Here is a 25,345-nt window from a genome sequence, read left to right as displayed (position 1 = left end):
CCAGGTATAAATATTTCACAGTAATGGCTAAGTATGGGATAGGTCTATTTGGCTGTGTATCTCCATGCCCAGTGGGTTAATTCTTGTTCTCATCTCCTGTTCTTAGATCGATGGCCTAACTCTTGACTGCTTTTAATCCCTGGATTAAGCCTGGGTGGATCAGACAAAAACCTACCCTTCCAGTTTTCCACCATGGCCAACAAGATACCTCTTGGAATTCCCAGCAACTAGTGTTCAGAGGCAGGCTGACTCCAACAGTGGAGGCAGAACATAGTCATTGTGGCTAGTTGCCAGGGACAGCCTTATCTTCCACGAAATGGTCTCATCTTCTGTAAAGCCATCCAAGTTTGTGGCCATCACTGCAACTTGCAGAAGCAAATTCCATAGTTTAACTATTTGCTGCTGTGTGAACAAAGAAGAAGAGGAGGAGTTTGGATTTGATATCCCGCTTTATCACTACCCTAAGGAGTCTCAAAGCAGCTAACAATCTCCTTTCCCTTCCTCTCCCACAACAAACACTCTATGAGGTGAGTGAGGCTGAGAGACTTCAGAGAAGTGTGACTAGCCCAAGGTCACCCAGCAGCTGCATGTGGAGGAGCGGGGAATCAAACCCAGTTCACCAGATTACGAGTCCACTGCTCTTAACCACTACACCACACTGACAGAAGACTCTCTTCTATCCATCCTTAATCTTATGATGTTCACCTTCCGTTGATGTCCCTGGCATCTGTTGCCCCACTTTGGCACTGTCCTGAGTCTCCCACCATTCAGCTTCATTGCGTGACCCCATTGAGTACTAACATTTTGAGAGAGGAAAAATATCTGTCCACTTTCTGCTCATCATGTATTGTTTTATAAACCTGAATCATACTTGACTTTTTTTTCTAAACTAAAAAGCACCAAACATTGTTTACTGTTCCCCAAAGGGAAATGTCTCCATTTTCCTGCACATTTCTGCACCTTTACAGTCCTATCAATACCCTTAAAATGCAGTGACCAAAACTATACACAACATTCAAGGTGGTGTACCATATAATGTTTCACACAGGGACGGCACAATACATTTTGGCCCCTGAGGCGAACCATAAAAGGGCACCCCACTCCCCACCAGAGAAGAAGGAGTGACATGAAGCAAGCATAAAGTTATACCATATTTTTTTAGCCAGGGCCACCCTGTTCCAGCAGTATGATGTCTGGTACAGCTGGTGGAAACCATGGAATACAGAATTGTAAAAAGGGACCTTAGCCATCACCCAGTCCAACTACCTGTTCAGCACATTGTCTTGCTAAGAAGCTAACTGTATTCATATGCAGGACTCAAATTAGAATGGCAGTCTGCCAGACCCTGCTAACTTTTATGATGGCTCCCTACAATTCCCAAGATCCCCTGGGAGAGGCTCCAAGGGAGTGTTTTACCAGAAGTTTACATTGTGGGTGGGTGGGGGCATGAGAAGGTCCTGGGCGTTTATAGTACAGTGCTTATTTAATACAAGGCAGGTTTAATCATTTTGGAAGCTCCAAACAAGAGGCTGTTTATTGATGAGCAGGCTAACACACAACTACGGTACATAGAAAAATAAAAGCACCCGAAAGAACAAGCTGAAGGGTGGAGTCTTAGTTCCAATCCATAATAACTGGAGACAACGTCTAAGTCTGTAAGTACTAGTTACTACACGCGCGCGCACGGCGTCTTTTTCTATCCTTTGATTTGTTTATGTTTTTCTCCATACAAATGTCCCCTTTTTAAAACCCACGAGGCTTTCAAAACAACCCGGAATCAAAACATTAGAGCCGCTTGTTCCCAGCCGGACGCAACAGCCCGGTACCCACTTTATGTTTTGACAGCCCGGCTGGGGCCCGCCCTTTATGCAACGCCATTGGCTGTCTCAGCGGCTCCTGGCGCTCTCATTGGCCGAGAGGGTTCATTCCGGCGGTTCGTCGGCGCACAGGTGGCGGAGGCGGGAGGGGAAGGCGATCTTGCGCTGGAAGTTGGAAGGCCGGAAAACTGACGGTAACTATGGAAACGGGGCCTAGTGCCTGCCTCTAAGCCCTGGGTTCAAGGCCTGAAGGTCTTTTTCGTCCCCTGAGCTTTTGATTCTTCGGCAGTTGGGCTCCTGAGTGAGGAGGGGGTGGGAATCCCCTTGCCTGGTCCTGCTTTGTCTTGCTTCGAGCCCTAGAAAACCGGGCAGGGTGGAGTAGCCTGGGAGGGGGGGGGAATGGGACGTTCGTGGGGGGTGGCTTCCGAATTGAAGGAGGAGAGATAGTATTCAGTATATGGAGGGATTCCCCTGTCCTTCTTTGGGGACAGCTTGATCTGAGGAAGGTAAGGGGCAACGGCATGAAACAACCAACTTCCACTTCTCTAGCTGAAAAACAAAATATATCTATATATGCTTTCCTGCAGCTGTGGGGAACCTTTGCCTTCCAGATGTTGTTGAACTCCCATCATTCCTTGCTCACGCTGATGGGATTTGTTATTCAGCAACATCTGGAGGGCCAAAGGTTCCCCACACCTGAGCCATCCTTGCCCATTGGCAGAGTGGGTCAGAAAACAAAATCCACCTACTTTTACAGGGTGGTTCCAAGGTGACCAAGGTAATGTACTGTATCTGAAGTAATTTGAGTGCTTGAAAAGTGCAATGTAGAGATTTCTGTATTATTTTATCACTTTTATTTCTATGGGCTGATTTGTTTTTTTATGCAAAGCTAACCTACAAAACTTGGTACAGTGGGACACGGGTGGCGCTGTGGGTTAAACCACAGAGCCTAAGGCTTGCTGATCAGAAGGTCGGCGGTTCAAATCCCTGTGACGGGGTGAGCTTCCGTTGCTCGGTCCCAGCTCCTGCCAACCTAGCAGTTCGAAAGCAGGTCAAAGTGCAAGTAGATAAATAGGTACCACTACAGCGGAAAGGTAAATGGCATTTCCGTGCGCTGCTCTGGTTCGCCAGAAGCAGCTTTGTCATGCTGACCACATGACCTGGAAGCTATAGACCGGCTCCCTCGGCCAATAACGCGAGATGAGCGCCGCAACCCCAGAGTCGGTCATGACTGGACCTAATGGTTGGGGGTTTCTTTACCTTTACCTAACCTACAAAACAGTGTATAGATACCTTAAATTAGAAAATAGTTAATTGCATTCTTGCTTACTATCCCATTTTAGACGAACCCCTTCTTTGCCGTGTAATCATATGCATATCTATGTGAAAGTGAGTACTGTTGAGTTCAAGTGGAACTTACTCCCAGGTAACTGTGCATCGGATTGCAATAATGTAAATAGCACTTGAACTGTAAATTTCCAAGTGTGGATTTCTGTTCTGTCCGGTGTTTAAACCTTACACAGTTAATTCAACTATCAGATTAAAAAATGGAAAATCTTAATTTTAAAAATGACTTTAGTTTGAGATTCTATATAGCAGTCACAGCCTCAAAACCGTTACTGCAAAACCTGTAAAAGTTCACATTTAGAAGTTCAAATATAATTTTAGTGTAATGCAGTGTGTGTGTGTGTGTGTGTGTGTGTGTGTGTGTGTGTGTGTTGCAGATGAGGGAATATAAGAGAGCCAAGGTTCTTCTAATTGTGGAAGCTGGATACTTTTCTAAAAACAAAAAGTCAAAAGCCTTCCAGTAAAATTCCACTAAATAATGTTAAGCTAAGGGAGGCACATGGGAGAAGATGATACTATTATCTATCTGATACACACACAAACTCACACACATAGTGTATGTATATGCTTTTGTTGAGGTAATTTGTATTGTGGTAGAGAATGAGAGGAAGGCTGTCAGTCTCTATCTCAGAATCTAAGAGAGATTGTATTTCTCTAGAGAATTTCTTCTTTGTTTTTCTCTAGTGCTCTTAACATGCCTCCTGGGAAGGTGGGCCACAAGGAAGCCTTGGTCCTGCAGTGTGAGTGGGACATTTGCAGCTTTGTGGCCTCAAAGATGGAGGAGTTCTGTGAACATGTGTCAAAGCACTTGCAGCAGCATCTCCGGGACAAAGATGAGGATGATGAAGTGGATTCTCTCGGTAAGGGGTGCAGTATAAAATGAGACTGACCCTGAATTAGTCTTTAGTGTAAGTTACAGTGTTACTCTCTGAAAACTGCTACTTCTGTGGTCCCCCACAAGATAGATCTCTTTCCCCAGCCCTGCCATAACAATTGCATTAACTTGCTTTATTTTATTGAATGGGGATGGGATCATCAATGGTTTGACAAACTGAAGAGCAGTTCAAAGGTTGGTGGTGGACACTAGTAATGGGGAAATGACAGCTGTAAAGACTTAATGCTTGGGATATGCCAAAGTGTGGCAGATCAGGAGTGCAAGAACCAAGCAGATAACACACAGTATAGTTTCAGTGTGACTAGTGAAAATGTGGGCATCCCAATAGGCTTAGAAAGTGGGGAACACAGCTTGATGAAATATGGGAAACATTAGCTTTCACGTTTTTTAAAAAAGAAATGAAGTAGTGTTAGCAGCCCCTACACATAAGTTAGGGTGGTATTTCCCAAAAGAGAAGGGAAGACTCTAAAACTAACACTTGCCACAGACCAGATACATTGTGAGCAAGACTCTTTGTTGTTTGCATTATGAAGCAAGCTTGTCATTCCCATACGTATGGAGGAGAACTGCCTTTGAAAGGTCTTCTAGTTCCATGCATACTAGTTCCTTGGACCTGCAGGCCCTCATCTACGGTATCTGCAAGTATGAATTCCTGTATTCTTGCATTTCAGAAGAATACTCCTGCCTTTGGCAGGAGTGTGGATTCTGTTCTCCCGAGAGCCCTGCAGAGCTGGTCCGCCATGTTTACTTCCATTGTTACCACACCAAGCTAAAGCAGTGGGGACTACTCGCCTTACAGAGCCAGTCAGACCTAACCCCCTGTCAGTTGGACTTCCAGAGTCGCAACATTATCCCCGAGATCCAAGAGAACTTCCTCTGCCTCTGGGAGTACTGTGAGGTGAGAGACAGGATGGGTGTTGAAGTATTTCCAGGGGACGCATCCGGGTGGTGGGGGTGGACTGTTCAGTGTATGAAACTGGAGAACAGCCAGTTGCAATGAGGAAGGCAATGGAGCTTGTTAATGAACTGTAACTAAACTGCACTTTTCTTTTTTTTAAACGAAACTATCAATTTGTACAAATGCTTCTCTACTGAGTAAACACACCTAAAGTTCTAGAACAGGCTTCCTCAAACTCAGCCCTCCATATGTTTTGAGACTACAATTCCCATCATCCCTGCTAGCTAGGGATCATGGGAGTTGTAGGCCAAAAACATCAGGAGATTGAAATTGAGATTGACATGTATATAAATCCTATTGGTTTTTAATTTTGATAAGCTGGCTTACAAGATGTGGCTATTTCTCCACTGCCCCACTTGCAGCACATTAGGAAATTATCTTCCTTTCCCTGTCTTCTCATCAGAGAGCGTTTGATAACCCCGAGTGGTTCTACAGGCATGTGGAAGATCACAGTTTCTGCACAGAGTACAAGGCAATTGGGAAGGAGAACCACATGTTCTTCTGTGGCTGGAAAGGTAGGAGTTCACCTTGTATGAGAGTCTTCAGGGTTTGAGGTGAGGTGGATCTGCACAGTGGCATTCAGAGCATCTTGGCAGCCCCAGGTTTTCCTGTTGCTTTGAGCCAGAACAAAAGATTTAAAATACTGTGGGATTTAGAAAATCTTTTTTCACAGTTCTGTTGAGTGTGTTTGTTATTTATTTGTTTATACTGTGATATGGTAAAATCTCAGGGCAGCGTGCAGTAATAAAACACACCATTGAAAACAGTACACATAATCATTAAGCTCTTGGCATAAATAAGTTTCCAAGAGACACCAGAAAGTCAAACGCCTGTGGAATCTCTGCTGGAAAACTGTTCCTCAGCATGGGGTGGGCAACACTAAATGCCCAGCTTCTAGATGAGGTCAGTCAGGCCTCTGTAACACGGGAGACAACCCAGAGGGCTTCTCTGGATGATTTCATAATGGATCATACTTAACTAGCATCCTTAGACCTACTCAGAACAAATAAGATTCTAATCATTTTTACTCCCGGGTCTAGATTGTGACTGCGCCTTCAAAGGCCGGTGTAAGTTGCGCGAACACCTGCGCAGCCACACGCAGGAGAAGGTGGTGGCATGTCCCACCTGCGGCGGGATGTTCTCCAACAACACCAAGTTCTTTGACCACATCCGCCGGCAGACAGCTTTAGAACGTGAGTATCTGAGCAGCCAAGCAGGCAGAGGGCCTAGACACAGTTTCTTTCTGGCAAAAGTGACACTTAGTGGTATTTTAAGGAACTTTAAAGCTTCTTCTAGTCACCAGAGCCAGAAAAAAAGATTGTCCACAATATTTGAGTTTAAATAGTCTCATATATGGAGTCATTTGGACAAAAAAGAAGACTTTTAATCTCTCCACATAACAGGTCAGCTACATTTACACGTTATGTAAAACCATACTGGGAATGAAAGTGCATTAGTTGTGCCCCTTGTAAAAATGTCCTCTGACAGGCATCTCAATGAGGTCTAAAAACAGTTCTTTTAAAGAAACAATTAAGCTGATGCTGGAACTCCTGAGATGTCTTTCCAGAAGCAACAGAAATTGTTAGACACGCCCACAGACAGGGCAGTTCCATGATGCCAGACTTGGATGGTTTATTTACAATAGTCATATACCATTTTTGATAACTTGTCAATTCCTAGGTTCAACAGTCTTGCATAGCTGCCAAGTACCCCGTTTTCCCCGGGAAACCCCCGTTTTTACTTACCTTTTCCCGGTGGTCCCCCGTATCACTTCGTCTCCCGTTTTTCTCCGTTATTTTCTCCTGCCGGCGGCCATTTTTTTTCTGGTTTGCCCTTCTATGGGCACAAAAAATGGCCGGTGGCGGCTTCAAAAGTCGCATCTACGCATGACCGGAAGTGCATAGACGCGACTTCCGGTGTCGGCGGCGGCCATTTTTGGTGCCCATAGAAGGGCAAAGCGACACCGGAAGTTACGTCGACGCAACTTCCAGTGTCACACGGTTGCCGGTCCCGGATTCTGCAGTCCGGGACATGGAAGGTAAGGTCTTGATAAGAACTATTCTTCTTACTGTGTGAGATCCCTAAGTGGTTTACATAAAGCACAATGAGATTATTTCTTTTTTTAAAAAAATCCTTATCACAGCATTTATAACCAAAGTTAAAACAAATTCCAGTGAATAGGAAGTCTGCATCAGTAAAACAAAGCAGTGTGATGAAGCTTGCGAGACAGGGGAAGACTGTATAGATCAGGCATCCCCAAACTGCGGCCCTCCAGATATTTTGGCCTACAACTCCCATGATCCCTAGCTAAGAAGACCAGTGGTCAGGGATGATGGGAATTGTAGTCCAAAAAATCTGGAGGGCCGAAGTTTGGGGATGCCTGGTATAGATAGATGGGTCTTCAAGAAACATTTGAAGCTTTCTACTGTTTCCACTTCATGAACTGCACATGGGAGGATGTTCCAGTGGGTTTTGCAGTAAGAAACTAGAAAGGCTTTACACCCAGGATAGAAGGGGCCAATTGCTGCCAACAGGCCAGTTGCTGCCAAGGGGGAGAAACACTCTCCACTTGAGTCTTGCCCCTGTCTGTTCCATATCTGATTCATCTTCACCTGCTCCCTCCTCTATACAGAGCAGCGATTCCAGTGCTCCCACTGCTCCAAGAGGTTCGCCACAGAGAGGTTGTTGCGTGATCATATGAGGAATCATGGTAGGTGGTGGCAGGAGCTTCTCCTTCTCTTCCCTCCTCCATTCCTCCATCCCTCCCTGTGGTAACCTCTCCTCTTCTTCCTCTTTGGCAGTCAACCACTACAAGTGCCCTCTGTGTGACATGACCTGCCCTCTGCCCTCCTCCCTGCGCAACCACATCCGCTTCCGGCACAGCGAGGAGCGACCCTTCAAGTGCAATTATTGTGACCACAGGTAAACTCAGGCTGGTCCAGGGAGAGGGAAGCAGGGGGAGGGTGGGCATAGAATCACAAAGCAAGGTAGAGAGGGAGGCTGGGTGAGAGCCCTGAACATTAAGGACGAAAGCAGATTTTTTTGCAAGTGACATGAAGGTTTCTTTTCAGTGGTAGGGAAATCCATGTGTTTCTGTTCACTTTTTCCAAAGTGACTGGCTTTTTTTCACTGTCTTAAGATTTTGGGAATTACAGAGGCCTGAGCTGTGACAAAAAAAAGCTGTTGCGTAAGTGGGATGGAAACAAACAGACAACTGTGTCCCATTGTTTGGCCCTGAATTGTATTATTGTGCTATTGTGGCCTAAAATTCCTAATCTACCCACCTTCCCAACATAGGGGTTGTTAACTTTAATAAAAGAAGCCACCATACTTAATTCAAATGATATTCAAATATCTGTGGATTCAAGGATTGATCTGTCAGGCTGCTATTGTCCCATCCTCTGGGGAAAATGTATTTATTTATTTTCATTTTTAAAATTTCTATGCCACCCTTCAGTATAAAACTCTCAGGGCTGCATACATTAAAGGGGTAAAAACAAATATATGTCTGTCACTACAAACATATTGCTGGCAGGTCAGTAGCAGTCAAAACAAAAATGCTCAGCAGGAAAAGCCTTCTGAAAACTAGCACATGTTAAATGTTGGAGTGCCTGGGTAAAAAGAAGCATCCTTGTTTGATGCTGGATTGACATCAGAATTGACACTGGATGAGCTTCCCTGGGGAGGGCATTCCATAAATGGGATACCACAACTGAGAAGACCCTCTTTCTAGTCACAATCTGCAGGTAGCAGGGTGAACAGAGGGTGGCTTCTGAGGATAATCATAGACTGTGGAGCAGGGGGTTGTGTGGTGGAAGGAATTCCCTCTAGTACTTGGGTCCAAAAGTGGCAGGAAAATTCAGCCTTGGTGCATGCCTTTATTGAGTCACTGCTTGACATTTTTCACTCTTGCAAAACCAAGCCATTCTTCTTGGGAACTCTCCTGCACCTGAAAATAGTAGAGCTGTTTTCACTAGCAGCGCAGATACAACATGTGCACCTTCTGGCTTGGAGCCTCTGCAGACAGTCAGCTGCGGTCCTAGTGTGCCAGAGGTTGAGATCCTTCCTTTTGCCTATTCCTTCTAGCTGTAAGAATCTCATTGATCTACGGAAGCACTTGGATACACACAGCAAAGAGCCGGCCTACCGCTGCGAGTTCGAGTCCTGCAACTTCAGCGCCCGGTCCCTCTGCTCCATCAAGCTGCACTACAAGAAGGTTCATGAGGTGAGATGGAGTCACAGAGCCTGGGGCTGTTTACTCTTCGATTTTCGAAAGAGCACCGAGGCCCAGGGGACAATAAAAATATTTGCAGGGTTCATGAAGGATATGGTTGAGATTTGACAATGCCAACGGCTAGAGCTAAAGTGAAATTCAGTTTTCCAGCAAAAGGGTATATGGGTATATAGCACCTTCACTATACACCTTTAGGCACCAGGCAAAAACATTCCTCTTTAACCAGGCCTTTGGTTGGTTGATATCCTATGCCCTTTTAAAATGTGTTGGGGAAGGGTTATTGGGTTGTTTTTGTTTTTATTTTGAGGTTTTATATTCTGATTTTATCCTGTGAAGCGCCCTGAGACCTGCAGGTATAGCACGGTATACAAATTTAATAAATAATAATAATATTTGCACCAGCTAATTTTGTGTGATTATCTCCCTGAAAATAGTGCAGCCGTGGGGAGGGGTGAAGAATAACTGGGATTCTTCCCCTTCAGCTCAGTCCCTTATTTAAAGATATTACCAGTCTGACTTTTTGGGCAGAGGGGTAGCCAATGTGAAGCCCTCAGGCTGCTGTTGAACTACAGTTCCTCACCATTCCCATCCAGCATGGCCATTGGTCAGGAATGATGGGAATCATAGCCCAATAAGAAGCAGAGGGCACCAGGCTGTCTACCCCAGTCTAAAAACTTGCTTTTTAAAACAATGAAAGCTGAGGTTTGCAGCATGCTGGATTTCTCATCCAGGACTTAAACCAGGCACCCCCAAACTTCGGCCCTCCAGATGTTTTGGACTACAGTTCCCATCATCCCTGACCACTGGTCCTGTTAGCTAGGGATCATGGGAGTTGTAGGCCAAAACATCTGGAGGGCTGCAGTTTGGGGATGCAGTTTGGGGATGCCACTTAAACCATGTGCTCTTGAATGATGTGCTGGTAGAAGATATTTGTGCCTCACCACTGCTTTGATGCAGATGGTGTATAGGAAGTTTCCAGCAAACCAAAAGATGCATACCTTTGCTTTCGTTTTTCCCGCACCCGCTCAGGGTGACTCGGAGCCGCGCTACAAGTGCCATGTCTGTGACAAGTGCTTCACTCGTGGGAACAACCTTACTGTGCACCTCAGGAAAAAACACCAATTCAAGTGGCCTTCGGGTCATCCTCGCTTCAGGTACGTAGGCTTAGGGGTGGGCTTTCATCCTTCCCTCCTTTTTATGTGGTCCTCATTTGCAGACAATGAGATTTAAAAGGCTATTTGAGTGATTTGGGTGGAGGGGAGGTTTGCGAGATTTTGAGGAGGGAAATCAACTTGTTGCTCCAGTGGGCTGTTGGCCTCCATCTTGTACCCAACGGCATTCTGGGGGAAAGCTAAATCAGAGCTGCCAGCCTTCAAGGTGCTCTAGCCAGTCCCCTCTAAATCATGTGCCCCCCCCCCGCCCGAAAAGGCAAAGAAAGCTGGGTGTGGGTGTTTATACCTTTCTTTTGCTTCCAACCTCTCCCCCTCCCCCAAGAATTTGAGCTGCTCCCAACCTACATGGTCTTGCTGGCCTTTTCCTTCAGACTGCACAGAACAAGCAAGGAGACTAATTGGAGAGCAGGTTTGCTGCTCCTCCATTCACATCCCTAAGGCTACGCAGGTTGCCATCCAGTTGGAGCCAAGGCCACAAACGAAAATGGCTGTGGTTGCCACAGTACAGTGGCTTGTGATCTGCAAAAACAGGCTGAAGCGGTCTCTACAAAATCACCAACTCTTGTGCCCCTTGCAAGAACCACTAGGTGGAGCAATTGGCTTTGCAAAATTCACCAATTAGCCTTTGCATTGCAACAACATTCATATTCTGCCTTTTACAGAACTTTGACTCATTTCCCGTTACTTTAATAGCCAGGTGGGATGGAATATTTTTCTCTGGGATTATTATGCCCTTAAAGCATAGTCTCACCATGAGGTGAGATTTCCGTATAAAGAATTATCATGTGAATTTGCCCCATAGGTGTCATGACACCTTTCCAGCATGCCCCTTGAATCTTTAGAAATTGGCCATCTCCACCTGGTCTGGTGTTGTGATTTCAGCCCTAGTAGATACTGTGCACAAACAGCTTAGAATGCAGCATTCCATAATGGCTTACACCTTGCTTATTTCTCCTCCCCACCAACCCACAACACTCCTCCCCCAGGTACAAGGAACACGAGGACGGCTACATGAGGCTGCAGCTGGTGCGTTATGAAAGTGTTGAACTGACAGAGCAGCTGCTGAAGGACCGGGAGAAGCAGGGCGATGTCCTGGACGACACAGCCCAGTGTGTGGTGCTGGCGGGGGCCGAGGGCAGCTTGCAGGGCATCATACTGGAGCCATCAATGGAGGAAGACGCTGATGTGGACTTGCAAGCTGCCACGTCCCCCCAGGGGCCTGCTCAGCCAGAGGCTGATGCGTCACCAGACCAAGAAGCAAGTGCTCCGTCCAGCCCCATCATCCGCGTTGTGAACAGGACCAATGAGCGTGGGGAGAGCGAGACTGTATACTACGTCATGGCCAATGCACCTTCTCAGAGCCGGGCAGCTGTGCCTAGTGGGTTTGCCACAGACCTGGAGGAGAACGTCATGGACAGGCTTCAGAAAACAGCTGAGGAACTGGGCATCCAGATTGTGTGAGGCTCTTGGATGGATTATCAGGTCCTTTCCACCAATCCCAGTAGGTGGCCTGGAGTCATGAATGCCATGCTTTGGCTCCCTGTGCTCCTCTAATGCACATCGTGAGAACCAGATGATGAGAAGGGGGCTGTTTGTTTCTCCCCACCCATCAAGCAGTACTCCATAGACTTCAGACGCAACAGATGCTTCCTCTTTTCTCCTGCCATGGGGATCTGGTGGGTGGTCTGGCAAAAGGAAGAAGGAAGCCACCTTCTGAGATGGTCAGGACAGAGGGCGGGGGCTGGTTCACCTGTCAGTTACTTAGGAAGGCGAGGGCGGCGACTGCCTCTGGTGTACCCTGTGCTGTGGAGACCATCCTGGGAATGCAAAATATCATGGGTGAGTCAAAGCAGTGGGTTTTCCAAGACGCCAACTCATGCTCCTTACCTTGATGGTTACCAGTGTCCCTGCCAGAAGTTTTTACATTTCCTTTGGCTGCATCCTGGCCAGCCTCTTTCCTTACTGTGAGCCCCACATTCGGACTCTGTAGTTCTTTCGTATGCCTCTTGCCCAGGCTTCCCCAAACTTCGGCCCTCCAGATTTTTTGGACTACAATTCCCATCACCCCTGACCACTGGTCTTCTTAGCTAGGGATCATGGGAGTTGTAGGCCAAAACATCTGGAGGGCCGCAGTTTGGGGGTGCCTGCTCTTGCCTCTCAACTGTTGGTACCCCTGCCTTTTGAGATGCTTTCTGCTATCCCGTTTGCCCAGCATACATAGTAATACCTGATGCAGTCTCCATCCCTTCCAGACTGTTCTGCATTTGAGAGTTCCAAGAGAGTTCCAGCACTGTTATCTCATAAGCTCTTCTGTTTGCTCCGGAGTGTGAGATTTTGAAACCATGTTATTCCCAGCTGCTACTCCAGTTAGTTGCTTACTGCCTTTTTTGTCATTGGCATGACCTCCGCTTGCGTTATCTTTGTAGCATGGGAGCCACTTGGGTAACCTAGAAAGCTGCAGGCTTTCATGTTACCTGAGCAGTGCAGGAAGCAGTGTGTTGCAGTGGCTCCCACAACACAGAGAGGCAGAGCAGAACAAAACAGGGTGCTAATTCTTGCCCTGAGGTCCTTCCCCCACATTGGGGTTCCGGCTCCTGGCTTGCAAGGTTTGTGTTACAAAATAATAATAATTAAAGAACAACAACATTACCAGGTCTTGTGGTAGACATGATGTTTGCTGTAATCTGTCCTAGAGGTGCATGTGATTGGGTCAGATTTGAGACAGGTAGCAGTTCAAGAGCCCAAATCCTTGAGTCAGTGGCCAGGGTGGGGTGGCTGCCACAACTGATGAACGGCGTGGAGCTGCATGAAGACTTGGAGATGGGTTTTGTGGTCATGCTTGGCGTCGTGATTCATTATTACATGGTATCAAATGTAGCGCTATATGATCATTCTGTTAATGCAAGCATTCAAGCTCATGTAATGCAACTCCCCCCTGCTCTCGTCTTCCAGTGCTCTCCCAACATCTGCTCTGGAGGGTTGGGGGGAAACCCAGAACAGATCTAGGGGCTGTACGGGGGGGAAGGTTCCACTGTGCAAATATAAATCCTTGTGCTGGCGTGACAAGTTTGTTGAATACCGCCCATTAATATATATTTTTCCTGCTCTTCGTAAGGTTCCAAGGGCAGGCCACATCAATTTAAAATACATCATTAAAAACCGTTTAAAAACAAATGGCCGTATTGCAGCCAGGCAGAAGTTTCTGCTCCAGTAGGGATGGCTTCTCTAAAAGTGGGGTATGGGGAGGTTGCCTTCCTCGGCTGCATGCAGCTGGGTTCACTTCCTGCCTCATCTGGATTCATTTTCTCTGCCAACACCTGCCATGGTGTCACCTGGTCAGGGGTTCACAAATTTTGGCTGGGTTCAGTAGCCAACCATTTTTGTTGTAGCTACCCTTCCACCCTTCCACACAAAGTGATTGGGTGAGAAATGGCAACTTGTCTCTGGCATTGACCTGAAGCAGCAAGACTTGTCCTCGCTCCTCTGACCCAGCATGAGGTCAAAGACAAATTCCTGCTCATCTCTCCCTTCCTGCAGGACCAAGCAGCTGCCAGCATCAAAGATCTACCCACTCCTGAGAACCCCGTTGCTGCCCATTGTATCTATATTTTGCGGCCTGGATTATATCTTTGTTGAGGGTGGAAAGGCAGGTTCCTGCCTTGTAAATGGGGTCCCAAAGTGCTGGCAGGTGATTTTCCAGTACCCCCAAGGTACCCATATGATGACTCCAGAGATCCTCTACGCAGGGGTGGGGAACTTCTGATTTGGGAGCTGGATACAGTGCTCCAGGTCTGGGGACTCCGCTCAGGCCATGCTTGCCACAGACCTGGCCCTCTGTGCTTTTGCCTGACTGGAATATGTCCTTGACCTGTGATGAAACCTATTGCTTGCCTGGATGGAGGATGGCAGATGTGTGCACATGAATCTGACACTTGTGTGGTTGAAACATAGCTGGCTGCGCAAAGGCAAGAGTCATATCTGTTGCTTTTTCCTTGGGCCACACCCATTATTAGTGCTGACCCCACCCACTGATGCCTCTGGGAGGTTTCCCAAGGGGGGAAGTGGTTCACGGGCCTAAAAAGGTCCCTCTACTTTAGCCTCATGATGGGTACCTGAAGCCTGGGAAAGAAAGGGCTGAAAATTTGTAAAATGTCTTTTGCATCTGCTTGCTATTCCCCTTCAGCCTTAATCTGGGATATATCTTGAACAGCTGCTTCTGTTTGCTGCACATTCCCAGTGCAGGCTCTTAATCCAGGGCTTGGCTTTCTAGATTTTGTCCCAGGAAACTCTGGACCAAGGTTCCTGCAATATAACTCGCACTTGGAAAGTTGACTCTCCCTCCCTCCCTTCGCCTTAAGATAGTCACCTAGAAATGACAGACTGGGGCAGCTATCTGGGGCAGTATTTACACTTTCCCAGGTTCCCCCTTTTAAAAACAGTCCATTACACACACAGAGAGAGACACACACAGCCAATATCCTTAGGAGACCCTCCTGTAATCTCCTTACCCATCCCTTTATGGAGCTTGTCTTGCAAAGAAGCTGCCTTCTGTTCCAGAGGTTATCCCAGGTTGCTTTCTTTGAAATGCTTCCTCTCTGTAGTGTCTTGTGACATTTTCACATGCAACAGCCCTGTAAGGTAGGTTTAAGGCAGCTGATAGGACATGATTTGCTCAAAAGCCACCCAGTGCTAGGTCTCCATACCCCAAATTCTATCCAGTGTGTCTCACCATTCTCTGTGGTCCCCAAACCTTTCCCACTCCCCCACACTGACTACTTGAAAATGGCTGGTTTAGGAAAGCATCTATGTTTGGTGCTCCCGTATGAGATTCCAGGACTTGTGGTATCATAAGGTTTTTGGAAGAGAGAGGAAAAATAATCGCTCTTGCTGCTGTGGGATTATCTGTGGCATGGAGAGGCTGTGTGAGGCGGGGAGGGTTTGTGGAGGGATTAATGGAAGCTTCCCAACCTCCCCCTGCGCTGCACAGTATCTTGGAAAAAAAGAAGTGAAGGCGATTTTCTCTGCAGTTTGAATGGATCTGGGCTGCTGCAAGGCCCTCTGACGATCAGTTCAATTTTGCCATGCCCACGGGGGCAGATGAAAAAACTTATTCCCCAAATTCCACCTCTCCCTTTGAAGCCACTGAAAAGCTGTCCCCTGGCGGGGTGCCAGCCCTGCTATATCCACCATGGCACAGATGATTCTCTTCTTCCTCCTTTTCTTCTGCGAGTTCTTCTCGGGCAAGGAGTTGGAAGGTAAGTCACAGGGAACCAAGGTACAAGGTAAGGGCTGAGCGTCCTCCTTCTTGGTATTGGAAGCTTCATCCATGCTAAAGTAGCTCTTTGGGTTACGAGGCAATGGTTTCTGGGTCAGCGGCTGCAGAAGGAGTGGAGAGTCTTACAAGTCAGTTGCGCAAATAAAGTTTCCAACTCATGGTGCATAGTTAACTGATCCAGGTAACCCCTGGTTTATATTTCACTCTGCCAGAAACTAGTTGGCTGACCTTGGATAAACTACAATCTATCTGAGCCTCAGTTACACATCTGTAAAATGGGGAAAAGAATACTGACCTTTTAATTGTAGTTCAAGGGAAAGATGATGATAGAAGTTTACACACACAAAATCCTATATAGCGAATTTTTAAAAAGAAGACAAAATACTGATACATTTTTATAGGGTGGCTAAGTTTGCAGTCTTATTTGATTACTTGGGAGCAAGCCACATTGAACTCAATGGGAGATGGATAGGCTTGTCCTGTAAAAAAGGATTATCAAGATAATAAATGCTCTGCTTGTTTTGATGCTAAAAGCCATTGTTGTTTATTGTGCTGTGTAATTCCAGGAACTTAAACTAAGATTAAACAGTTCACAAGTTTGAAATTTGAAAAATTTGCAACTTTATTTTTTTCTGATGTCAAGTTTAAATCTTGAGAGATTTCTTTCTTTCTTTTTAAAGACCTCTTGGCCAAACATCAAGGCAACCTTCGTAAATCTAGTGTCCTCCAAATGTTTTGGACTACAACTCCCATCAACCTCTGCCAGCAATGTTGTGGGACACTTTGCAGACCCTAAAGTAGGAAAGTAGCAAACTCCTATTTAAACAGATAAATAAATGAAATGTTATGACACTAAATAAAATAATTCCTTCCAGTAACACCTTAGCGACCAACTAAGTTTGTTACTGGTATGAGCTTTTGTGTGCATGCACACGACTTCGGACACTGACACTTAATAGGTACAGTATGTACACTACCTACTGTAGTTTTATTTCTGTCACTTAAATGCTGGGGTTTACCAAATGTAACGTTTTCATTCTGGTTGACAGAAAGAGGCCGCGATCCTAACCTCACTTACCTAGGAGTCAGCTCCATTGCATTCAGTAGGATTTTCTTCTGAATAGACATGGTTGGGGCTACAGCTTAGAGCTCTGCATTCCAGAAATGGATGTATTACAATTACATACAGTACTATAATTTATTTTTAGGAGAGAGCAAATTATTACACTTTTTTTAAAAAAAAATAATCCTCTTTTTCCAGCAAACTTGGACACTTACTGGTCTGGAACTGCCCCTATCTGCATGGGAGGCTGTAAAGGAAAGCACAAAGAACTGAAGAAAAGCACGTGTGGGAATGGAAGCTGCTGCTGGTTGGGGTACAAATCATTTTGCCGGGGTATGTGCAAATCCAGAATACATAGATTCAAATTCAAATTATGCTGCAAGCTGCAACCGGCGCTGCAGTGGTCTAGGGTCGTGAGAGGTCAAAGGCCATTACTAATTCTGCCGCAGGGTCCCTGTTGCCAATATCCTGAAAGGGGAGGGGTTTTTTTAGCCACTGAGAATAATTCTTCTCATCCTTGATGCTGATTGGAACCAATCACACTGAAAGGAGGTGAGTCAGTCATTGAGGATTGGCTCCTAGGGTCAGTCTGGAGAAGGTGCTTGGGAAGAACACTGGGGAGGATTTCTGTATGTTCCAAAGCATAGGGGCCAACTCTATGGGGCCCTGGTCTCTGTCCCCCCCCCCCCCGATAAAATAGGGGGTTGCAAGTTGGGGGGAGTGGGGGCAGAGGGGGGACACACATTTAGGAACACCAAGTGCTGCAGTTTCAAGAGAATGATGTGCAATGGAACATGGAAAACAAAATTTAAGTCACTTTAAAATAAAATGTTGGAGCACTCAAATTAATTTGCCCACGTAGGTGCATAGAAATCTAGCTGAAAGGCAACACATCGGAGACCTGAACTGATTGTTGCATTGCATCCCTAGTTCTTGTTGTATAAGATTATTGTATAATTATAAGATTATACAACCTTCTAAGATCATACAATAATTCTGGAGAGCGCGTGGGTCACGAAGGGACCCTGTACTTCTGAATTTGCCACAGCATTACTGGATGCAACTAACTTCCCCCCCCCCAAAAAAAAAGCGTAACAATATCATTTGTTGCTGATGAGGAATAGGGGGTTGAGGGTTTTTTAGGATATTTATTTTAGAATAAAATTATTAATAATTTAGCACGCAAACATCCTGCAATCACATGTCATCACCGCTCTTGGAAATGATTGTGTTGTTAATGAAGGCAAAACAGAATGGAGATTGTAAAGCATTTAGCTAATCGTATAGTAGTAAATGGGAGGTAAAAGGGGCAACATGGAGGATTTAAAGAGGATTAAACTTCTCTTTTTTTAAAGGATTACTCAGATTCACGGTGGAGGAGAGGCTGATCAGGCAGGCTGTCATCCTAGTTAAACAGAACTTCCGTGTGACTATAGTCTACCTTGATATACAGGTGGGACAAACTCGAGGGAAAGACACTCGCTGGTGGTGAAGCTCCCAGAGACAACTTGTTGGCCTTGGTTAAGAGCAGAATGCTAGACCAGGTGGACCTTTGCTCTGATCCAGTGGGACAATACTTCAGCAGTATGCTGGCCTGGGATTGGAAGCAGGGCCCAATGGAGGGATGCTTTTTTGGGGGGGGGACATGAACTGAAAATGGAATGAGGCCAACTGAAATTCGGACTCCGAGGATTATGTAAGAGTTTCAGCACCAGAAACCAGCAAAATCACAATTTTTCTGCATTCATTATGATTTGTTCTCAAGATTGCATCCAGGGAGTTACACTTAATCTTCAATACTGGATATGCCTGCAAAGGTTTTGGGGCAGGCATGCCACCTCATTTCCAACTAGTGCAGGTCCCATAAAGTAAAGGTAATGGGACCCCTGACCATTAGGTCCAGTCATGACCGACTCCAGGGTTGCGGCGCTTATCTCGTGTTATTGGCCGAGGGAGCCGGCGTACAGCTTCTGGGTCATGTGGCCAGCATGACAAAGCCGCTTCTGGCGAACCAGAGTAGCGCACAGAAACACCGTTTACCTTCCCGCCAGAGTGGTACCTATTTATCTACTTGCAGTTTGACGTGCTTTCGAACTGCTAGGTTGGCAGGAGATGGGGCCGAGAAATGGGAGCTCACCCCGTCGCGGGGATTTGAACCACCGACCTTCTGATCGGCAAGCCCCTAGGCTCTGTGGTTTAACCCACAGCGCCACCCGCGTCCCTGCATGTCCTGTAACTTCCTGCTAAATCCTGCAACTTTTTCAACCGCAGATGTTCTGCATTAGTTTTGATTTTGTCCTGCCACCATGACACTGCTGTGCAAAAGTGTCCCCCTCGAAGGTGAGAGGAGGAAGCATAGCTGAACAGCCAGTCAAGCAGAATGGTGTGCAGACGGTCCATTATAAACCCACTGCTAATGCACAATTATTGCGTCAGCGGCATGTTGCGGAACACAGTTGTCACAAAGCAACCATCTGGAGGGTCCCTGTGTGTGTGTTTTTTTTCTTTCACAGTGAACTGCGGGCGACCAGAAACGGAGTTCAATTCGGTGGTCTATGGGAACGACTGGTGGGTCGGGTCAGTGGTGCGCTACAGCTGCCGGCCTGGGTACCTGCTGGTGGGGGATCCTGCTAGCGCCTGCCAATCGAGTGGCCGCTGGACCCCCAAACCTACTTGCCTCAGTAAGTATAATTGTGTGCCTTTTATGCATATTTATACTTTTCATATTTATACATTTCATTAGTTTTACAATCAATATAACCTTTCAAAATTTGACTTCCTTCCCCCTCTTTTTGCGGTTCCTTAAATTTATTTTTAATATCTTCTGCATATTCAAATTCATTTAACTTGATCATTTAATTATCATACACTGTAAATATATACTGGAGGTTATTACAATAATCCCGCTAATGTTTTTTTTTTCTGTTTACAATTTATCTGTAAATATTCAATAAACCATTTCCATATACAGTATATATATATATATATATGTATATGTATATGTATATGTATAATGTAGGCATTGCACGCGCAGAGGTCACAGCCTTTCTCCGTAACCACTGAACCGCATTGCAACAAATTTGGGTATTGCCCACCAGGGAGGGATCTAGCGTGGGGGGAGGAGGGGGCAGGATAAGTCATGTGTCCTGACAGAGTGGGGGGGGGTCACAGGAAAGAACCACAGCAACGTGTGGCCGGGCCACCTAGTACTCTTATAAAACTGTAGGTTATTGCAATAATCATGCCAATGTTCTTATCTGTTTACAGTTTTGGTTTTTTTTTGTAAATATTCAATAAACCATTTCCATTCTTTTAGTATAAAGTTTGTTATCTTGATTTCTTATTTTTTCCGGTAAGTTTCACCATTTCTGCATATCCTTGAACACGTCATTCTGGCATAATGCCTGTTTTTATTGCTTTTTGCGAAGGGATCTGCCTCCGGGGTCGGATTGAGATAAACGAGCGGGACATCGATGGGAGCTGCTCCTCCACCTGTCCCCATAAGGTTTACCCAGGGGCCTTTCTCAATCATGGCTGCATCAAGATCTCCTCCTGCGTCACCAAGCAATCTGGCTGGACCCGATGGTTCTCTCGCTGTGACTTTTGTGAGTGTGATTGCTACGTCCCCTGCGGTAAGTACACACCCTCTGAGTGTCCCTATTTTCGAGGGACACTCCTGGATTTACAGAAGCCATCCCGGTTTCTGATTTCATCCCAGAATGTCTCGCTTTTCCTTAGGATGTCCCTATTTTCATTGGAGAAATTTTGAAGGGGTTGACGGCATCTGATTGGCTGGTGTTGAAAGCAGGATGCTGGGTTAGATGGCACTTTGCTCTGATCCTGCCAGGGTACTTAGGATATTAGAAGTAAAACGCGAGTGGTGCTGTGGTCTGAACCACTGAGCCTCTTGGGCTTGCCGATTGGAAGGTTGGCGGTTCAAATCCCCACAACGGAGTGAGCTGTGCCCCAGCTCCTGCCAACCTAGCAGTTTGAAAGCACGGCAGTGTAGGTAGATAAATAGGTACCACTGTGACGGGAAGGTAAACAGCATTTCTGTGCGCTCTGGCTTCCATCACGGTGTTCCGTTGCACCAGAAGCGGTTTAGTCATGCTGGCCACATGACTCAGAAAACTGTCTGTGGATAAACGCCAGCTCCCTCAGCCTGAAGCAAAATGAGCGCCACAACTCCATAGTCACCTTTGACTGGACTTAACCATCCAGGGGTCCTTTACCTTTACTTAGGATATTCTCAGTTTCTGGCCTTACCATTAGACAAAGTCAAGCAGCTCCCTCACCTGGAGCACTCAGGTGGGGGATAAGGATAGCGAACAACTGTCTCTGGTATGTGGCCTGCTCTGCACCCCTTAAGATAGCTTTGTTTCTTCAAGGTGATGTGAAAAATATTGACCAGTGCTGAAGTAAGATTTAGCTATCAGTCTAGCTGGCTTTGAAGCATGGAGTCCAAGCGCTGCCATCTTGTCCTCTTTTTTTTAACCTTGTTGTTATTTAGTCGTTTAGTTGTGTCCGACTCTTCGTGACCCCATGGACCAGAGCACACCAGGCACTCCTGTCTTCCACTGCCTCCCGCAGTTTGGTCAAACTCATGTTCGTAGCTTCGAGAACACTGTCCAACCATCTCGTCCTCTGTCGTCCCCTTCTCCTTGTGCCCTCCATCTTTCCCAACATCAGGGTCTTTTCCAGGGAGTCTTCTCTTCCCATGAGGTGGCCAAAGTATTGGAGCCTCAGCTTTAGGTTCTGTCCTTCCAGTGAGCACTCAGGGCTGATTTCCTTCAGAATGGAGAGGTTTGATCTTCTTGCACTCCATGGGACTCTTAGGCTGCCAAATATCTTGGACTAGCCCTGGATGTTCTTAACCATCACACACGCTTTTGATGGAATCCTGGGAACTGTAGTTCTAGGAGGGCGATAGGAATCTCTCTCACAATATTCTCCCCAGCAAAGTGTGCTTTCCTAGCATCCTTTGGGGGGAAAGTGATACAAAGCCGATATGAGCTTGTGGAGTAGATAGGGGCCCTGGTATTCACCACAGAGGGTCCCCAGTAGTTGTACTGGTGAGAACCCGGAGGCAACCACCCAATTTCTTCTCTTCCACAGCTTCCTCAGGATAAAGAACCCAACCCCTGCGGAGTGGCTCCTGTACACGCTGCAACACCTGACTTTTATGTAAGTTTTAGGCACCCTTCACACCTAGAGCTGTGACATTTAATCTATTTAACTTATTTTAATAATTGCTTAGGAATCCTTTTAAATCTACTTAAAATGTTAATAATTTTAACAACGGGCAGAGTGCCTCAGCAAGTCATTCTCTCACACACAGGAGGGAAGACCTCATCCAAGATGGTGCCTGCTGCAAGGTGAGGGCGGGGGGTGAGATGTCCTTGGCCCTCTCTGTGTTGTTGGACTCAAACTCCCATCAGGCCTTGCAACTGGCATGACCAATGGTGGGGGATGATGGGAGCTGGAGTCCAGTGACACTTGCAGGGCCACAGGTTCCCCTTATGGTAGCTGCTTGTGCACCCTGTGAAATAGAGAGCCAATGGTGGTGCAGTGGCTAGGGTGTTGGGCTAGGACCTGGGAGACCAGGGTTCAATTCCCCCACTCAGCCATGAAGCTCACTGGGTGATCTTGGGCCGGTCACTACCTCTCAGCCCAACTGCCTCACAGCGTTATTGTGGGGATTAAATGAGGAATGGGAGAACTATGAGTTCCATGAGGGGAAAGGTGGGTTATAAATGCAACAAACAAACAAATAAAATTTGCACGTGCTTATTTGCATGTAAAAAGAAAATCAAAACGTTGAAAAAAGTTACTATAATTTGAAGTAAGAGATACAGTCTTCCCAGGCCCGGCTCTAGGTAGACTCCCGGTGGCGCAGGGCACCATGGCGCCGGCCTGCCAGAAAGGCGCCGCAAGCTGCGCCCGCCCGCTGGCCGGCCGATCCACCGGTCCGCCGCACAGCTGCGCCTGTGGGAGCCACGCTGCACGCTGCGCCCACCTGCCCACCGCGCTGGGAAACGGGGCGGGAGGGCGCCAGAGAGATCGCGCTGTGCCTGCCCGCCCACCCGCCGCTGCGCCCACCCGCCCACCGCACTGGGAAACGGGGCGGGAGGGCGCCGCAGAGATCCGGCGCACCACAGCGGCAGGGGCGTTTAAGATGGCCCTGAGTCTTCCCCACTGTGATGAAACTGATTGCAACAAGGCGACCTGTATGGGCTATTGATGGGCCCCTGCCTGGTCTATTTCCCAGCGGTTCTTTGTCTTTTAAACCCAACTTGGACCAGAGAGCCGTTCAAACAGAGCAGGTATGGGGAAACTGTGGCCTCCCAGAGGTTGCAGAACTACTACTCCCAGCATCACCCACCATAGACCAGGCTTGCTTGTTGACGACGGCTGTAGTCCAGCAACATCTTGGGGGCTACAGGTTCCCCACTCCTGAAACAGAGGATGTCTCCACATAAAAGGCTGCCCTCTGTAAATCAGGACACAGGGTTACCCAGATTCCCCATCCCTGCTATACAAGCACCATCGAAAATCTGTTATTTATTCAAAATGACTAATTCATTTGTATGCAAATTTATTTGACTGATGAATGCATTCAAGTTAAGTTGTCTAATTAGCTAAGGTTTCCTTCATACACCGATGGATAATATTTCCTTTTGATTTCAGCAGGTCTTAAGCAACCCTTGTTTTCTCAGGAATGTGGCTCACTGATGAAATAATCCCCACTGGATTCATCTCCTCTTCCCAACCAGTTTCTGGAATGGTGACTGGAAATTTTTTTATTGTGTGAGAATAAACCTGTTGCAAAGAAGGCACACATTCTGACTCTCCCTGTAAGGAGCCATTTTCTTTTAGGGTGGGGAGGTTCCCAGGGGACAGGAATCCTTAGTTGTCAAGATACACAGGTTGGTGGCAGGACACCTGCTTGACATGCAGAAGTCTCCAGAATTGATCCCTGGCAAGGCCGGTTCAATACCACCTGGTAGCAGTGCTGAGAGAGAACCTCACTCTGAGACCTTGGAGCGCTGGCAAGTGGTGTTCTTTGAGACTGGTGGAGCAGAAGGCAGGGGCATACCCCTCAAATTTCCTGATTAAAATGGAACATCCCATGGGGGGGCTGTGCTCTCATGCGCCGGCTCCCTTGGCCAATAACGCGAGATGAGCCTGAGTCTGTCACGACTGGACCTAATGGTCAGGGCTCCCTTTACCTTTTTACTCCCCCTTGTATTTTCCTCAAACCTCGCACCTCAGACTTTCCTACCTTAATAGTTTGTGCATTCACCTCTCTAAGTTGTCCAGCAGCCTCTGACAGTAATTTAGTATTTTCCCAAATTTGAGAAGCTGCCTTAATAGCAGTGAGTGGAGTGGTCTCACCTTCTTCATTAAAAAGACTTGATAAACTTCTCAGCTTGCTTTAGCGTTTCAAAGCGTCCCTGGCAAAAACAAAACAAAACCCTGCAAATGTGGGAAATCTTCCTCCTCCTAGGTGTTCTGCATTGTATGATGATGCCTTTTCTCCCTGCCGCCTGCTGCCTGCAGTCTGGCTGGTGACAAGTGGGATCTGGGGAGGATGGGAGCAGCTCCTCCTTCCAAGGTTAACCGAGAGAGAGAGAGAGAGAGAGAGAGAGAGAGAGAGAGAGAGAGAGAGAGAGAGAGAGAGAGAGAGACAGGATGAAAGCAGAGGATGAAAGAGGGGAAAACGCTGGGTTTTCAATGCAAGTGCTGCCCAGATGGGAGGAGAGAGAGAGGAGGCCCAGAGAGACTCACCAAGGACAGGCTGAGAATGCAAAGCCACGCAGCTTCCTCAAACTGCATTTTCTCTTCACCTCTCTACTCCCCCCAATGCTGCAGACATGTCTTCCTTGCCTAAACAGACTACTTGTTGGGATGTGCTGCAGACTGACCAGGTCATAAGGCAAAGGGCCTTAGGTGGATGAGGAATTTTGTGGAGCGGCTAAGGGGCAGGTGGACACCTCAAGTTGGAGGACCTTAACCCTGCCGAGAAAACACAGCCCCATGACCTGGGAATCCTCCACTGCATGCTACTACTGATTCAGGAGGTTCTTTGCCCATCCCCACACTTTCTTCATTTCCCAAAGTGCCCCCCCCAGGTCTTCCTGGGTGGCTAATTGATTTGGCAGAAATCAAATTGCAGCGGGGGTGATCTATGCCAAAGGGTAGCATTTCAATTTTGGAGAAGAATTTAATGTTAAGATTTTCTTTAGACGGGTGTGTGTCTTAATGAATAAATTTGCATCTATCCATAGAAATTGATATATGCAGATTTGAATCTTTTAAACTTACCCAGCAGCGCCCCTGCCCAGGTCCTAAAAGTAGGCAGCTGGTTTTGATTACATACATACATATATCATTTTATTTGTAGGCCACCTTTGCATAGTTAACAAAACACTCCATGCGGCTTACAACAAGAAAAAGCCATAATTACAAATATAATGAAAGACAACCTGTCTGTCCTATGTAGAATACAGAAGGGTGGTGTCAAGGAACAAGGGTGGGAGAGGAGACCTAGAGGCAGTTGTAGAGGCACCACTGGGGGCCAAAT

At 46.7% G+C, this 25,345-nt stretch overlaps 2 protein-coding genes across 3 annotated transcripts; both read left to right on the top strand.

Moving 5' to 3' along the window:
- The first annotated feature begins 1,961 nt into the window (after window positions 1–1,961).
- HINFP (histone H4 transcription factor) lies at window positions 1,962–16,933 on the top strand. Of its 2 annotated transcripts, none has more exons than XM_035140079.2 (10): window positions 1,962–2,011; window positions 3,849–4,024; window positions 4,731–4,957; window positions 5,421–5,532; window positions 6,058–6,210; window positions 7,650–7,727; window positions 7,819–7,939; window positions 9,104–9,242; window positions 10,281–10,405; window positions 11,410–16,933. In XM_035140079.2, exons 2-10 carry the CDS (start codon window positions 3,859–3,861, stop codon window positions 11,882–11,884), a joined length of 1,596 nt encoding a protein of 531 aa, XP_034995970.2. In that variant the 5' UTR covers window positions 1,962–2,011; window positions 3,849–3,858; the 3' UTR covers window positions 11,885–16,933. The 2 variants fall into 2 exon arrangements, with proteins under 2 accessions (XP_034995970.2, XP_034995971.2); XM_035140080.2 differs by lacking the exon at window positions 1,962–2,011 and adding an exon at window positions 2,247–2,323.
- LOC118097277 (sushi, von Willebrand factor type A, EGF and pentraxin domain-containing protein 1-like) lies at window positions 15,612–20,822 on the top strand. Its single transcript, XM_035140010.2, has 4 exons — window positions 15,612–15,678; window positions 16,912–17,094; window positions 19,275–19,442; window positions 20,190–20,822. The coding sequence occupies exons 1-4, from the start codon at window positions 15,612–15,614 to the stop codon at window positions 20,528–20,530; spliced, it is 759 nt and encodes a 252-aa protein (XP_034995901.2). The 3' UTR covers window positions 20,531–20,822.
- Window positions 20,823–25,345: the final 4,523 nt, after the last annotated feature.

Source organism: Zootoca vivipara, chromosome 15, assembly GCF_963506605.1.
Source record: "Zootoca vivipara chromosome 15, rZooViv1.1, whole genome shotgun sequence".
In the NCBI taxonomy this organism is placed as follows: Eukaryota; Metazoa; Chordata; class Lepidosauria; order Squamata; family Lacertidae; genus Zootoca; species Zootoca vivipara.
This window is presented reverse-complemented; position numbering and strand designations above follow the sequence as displayed.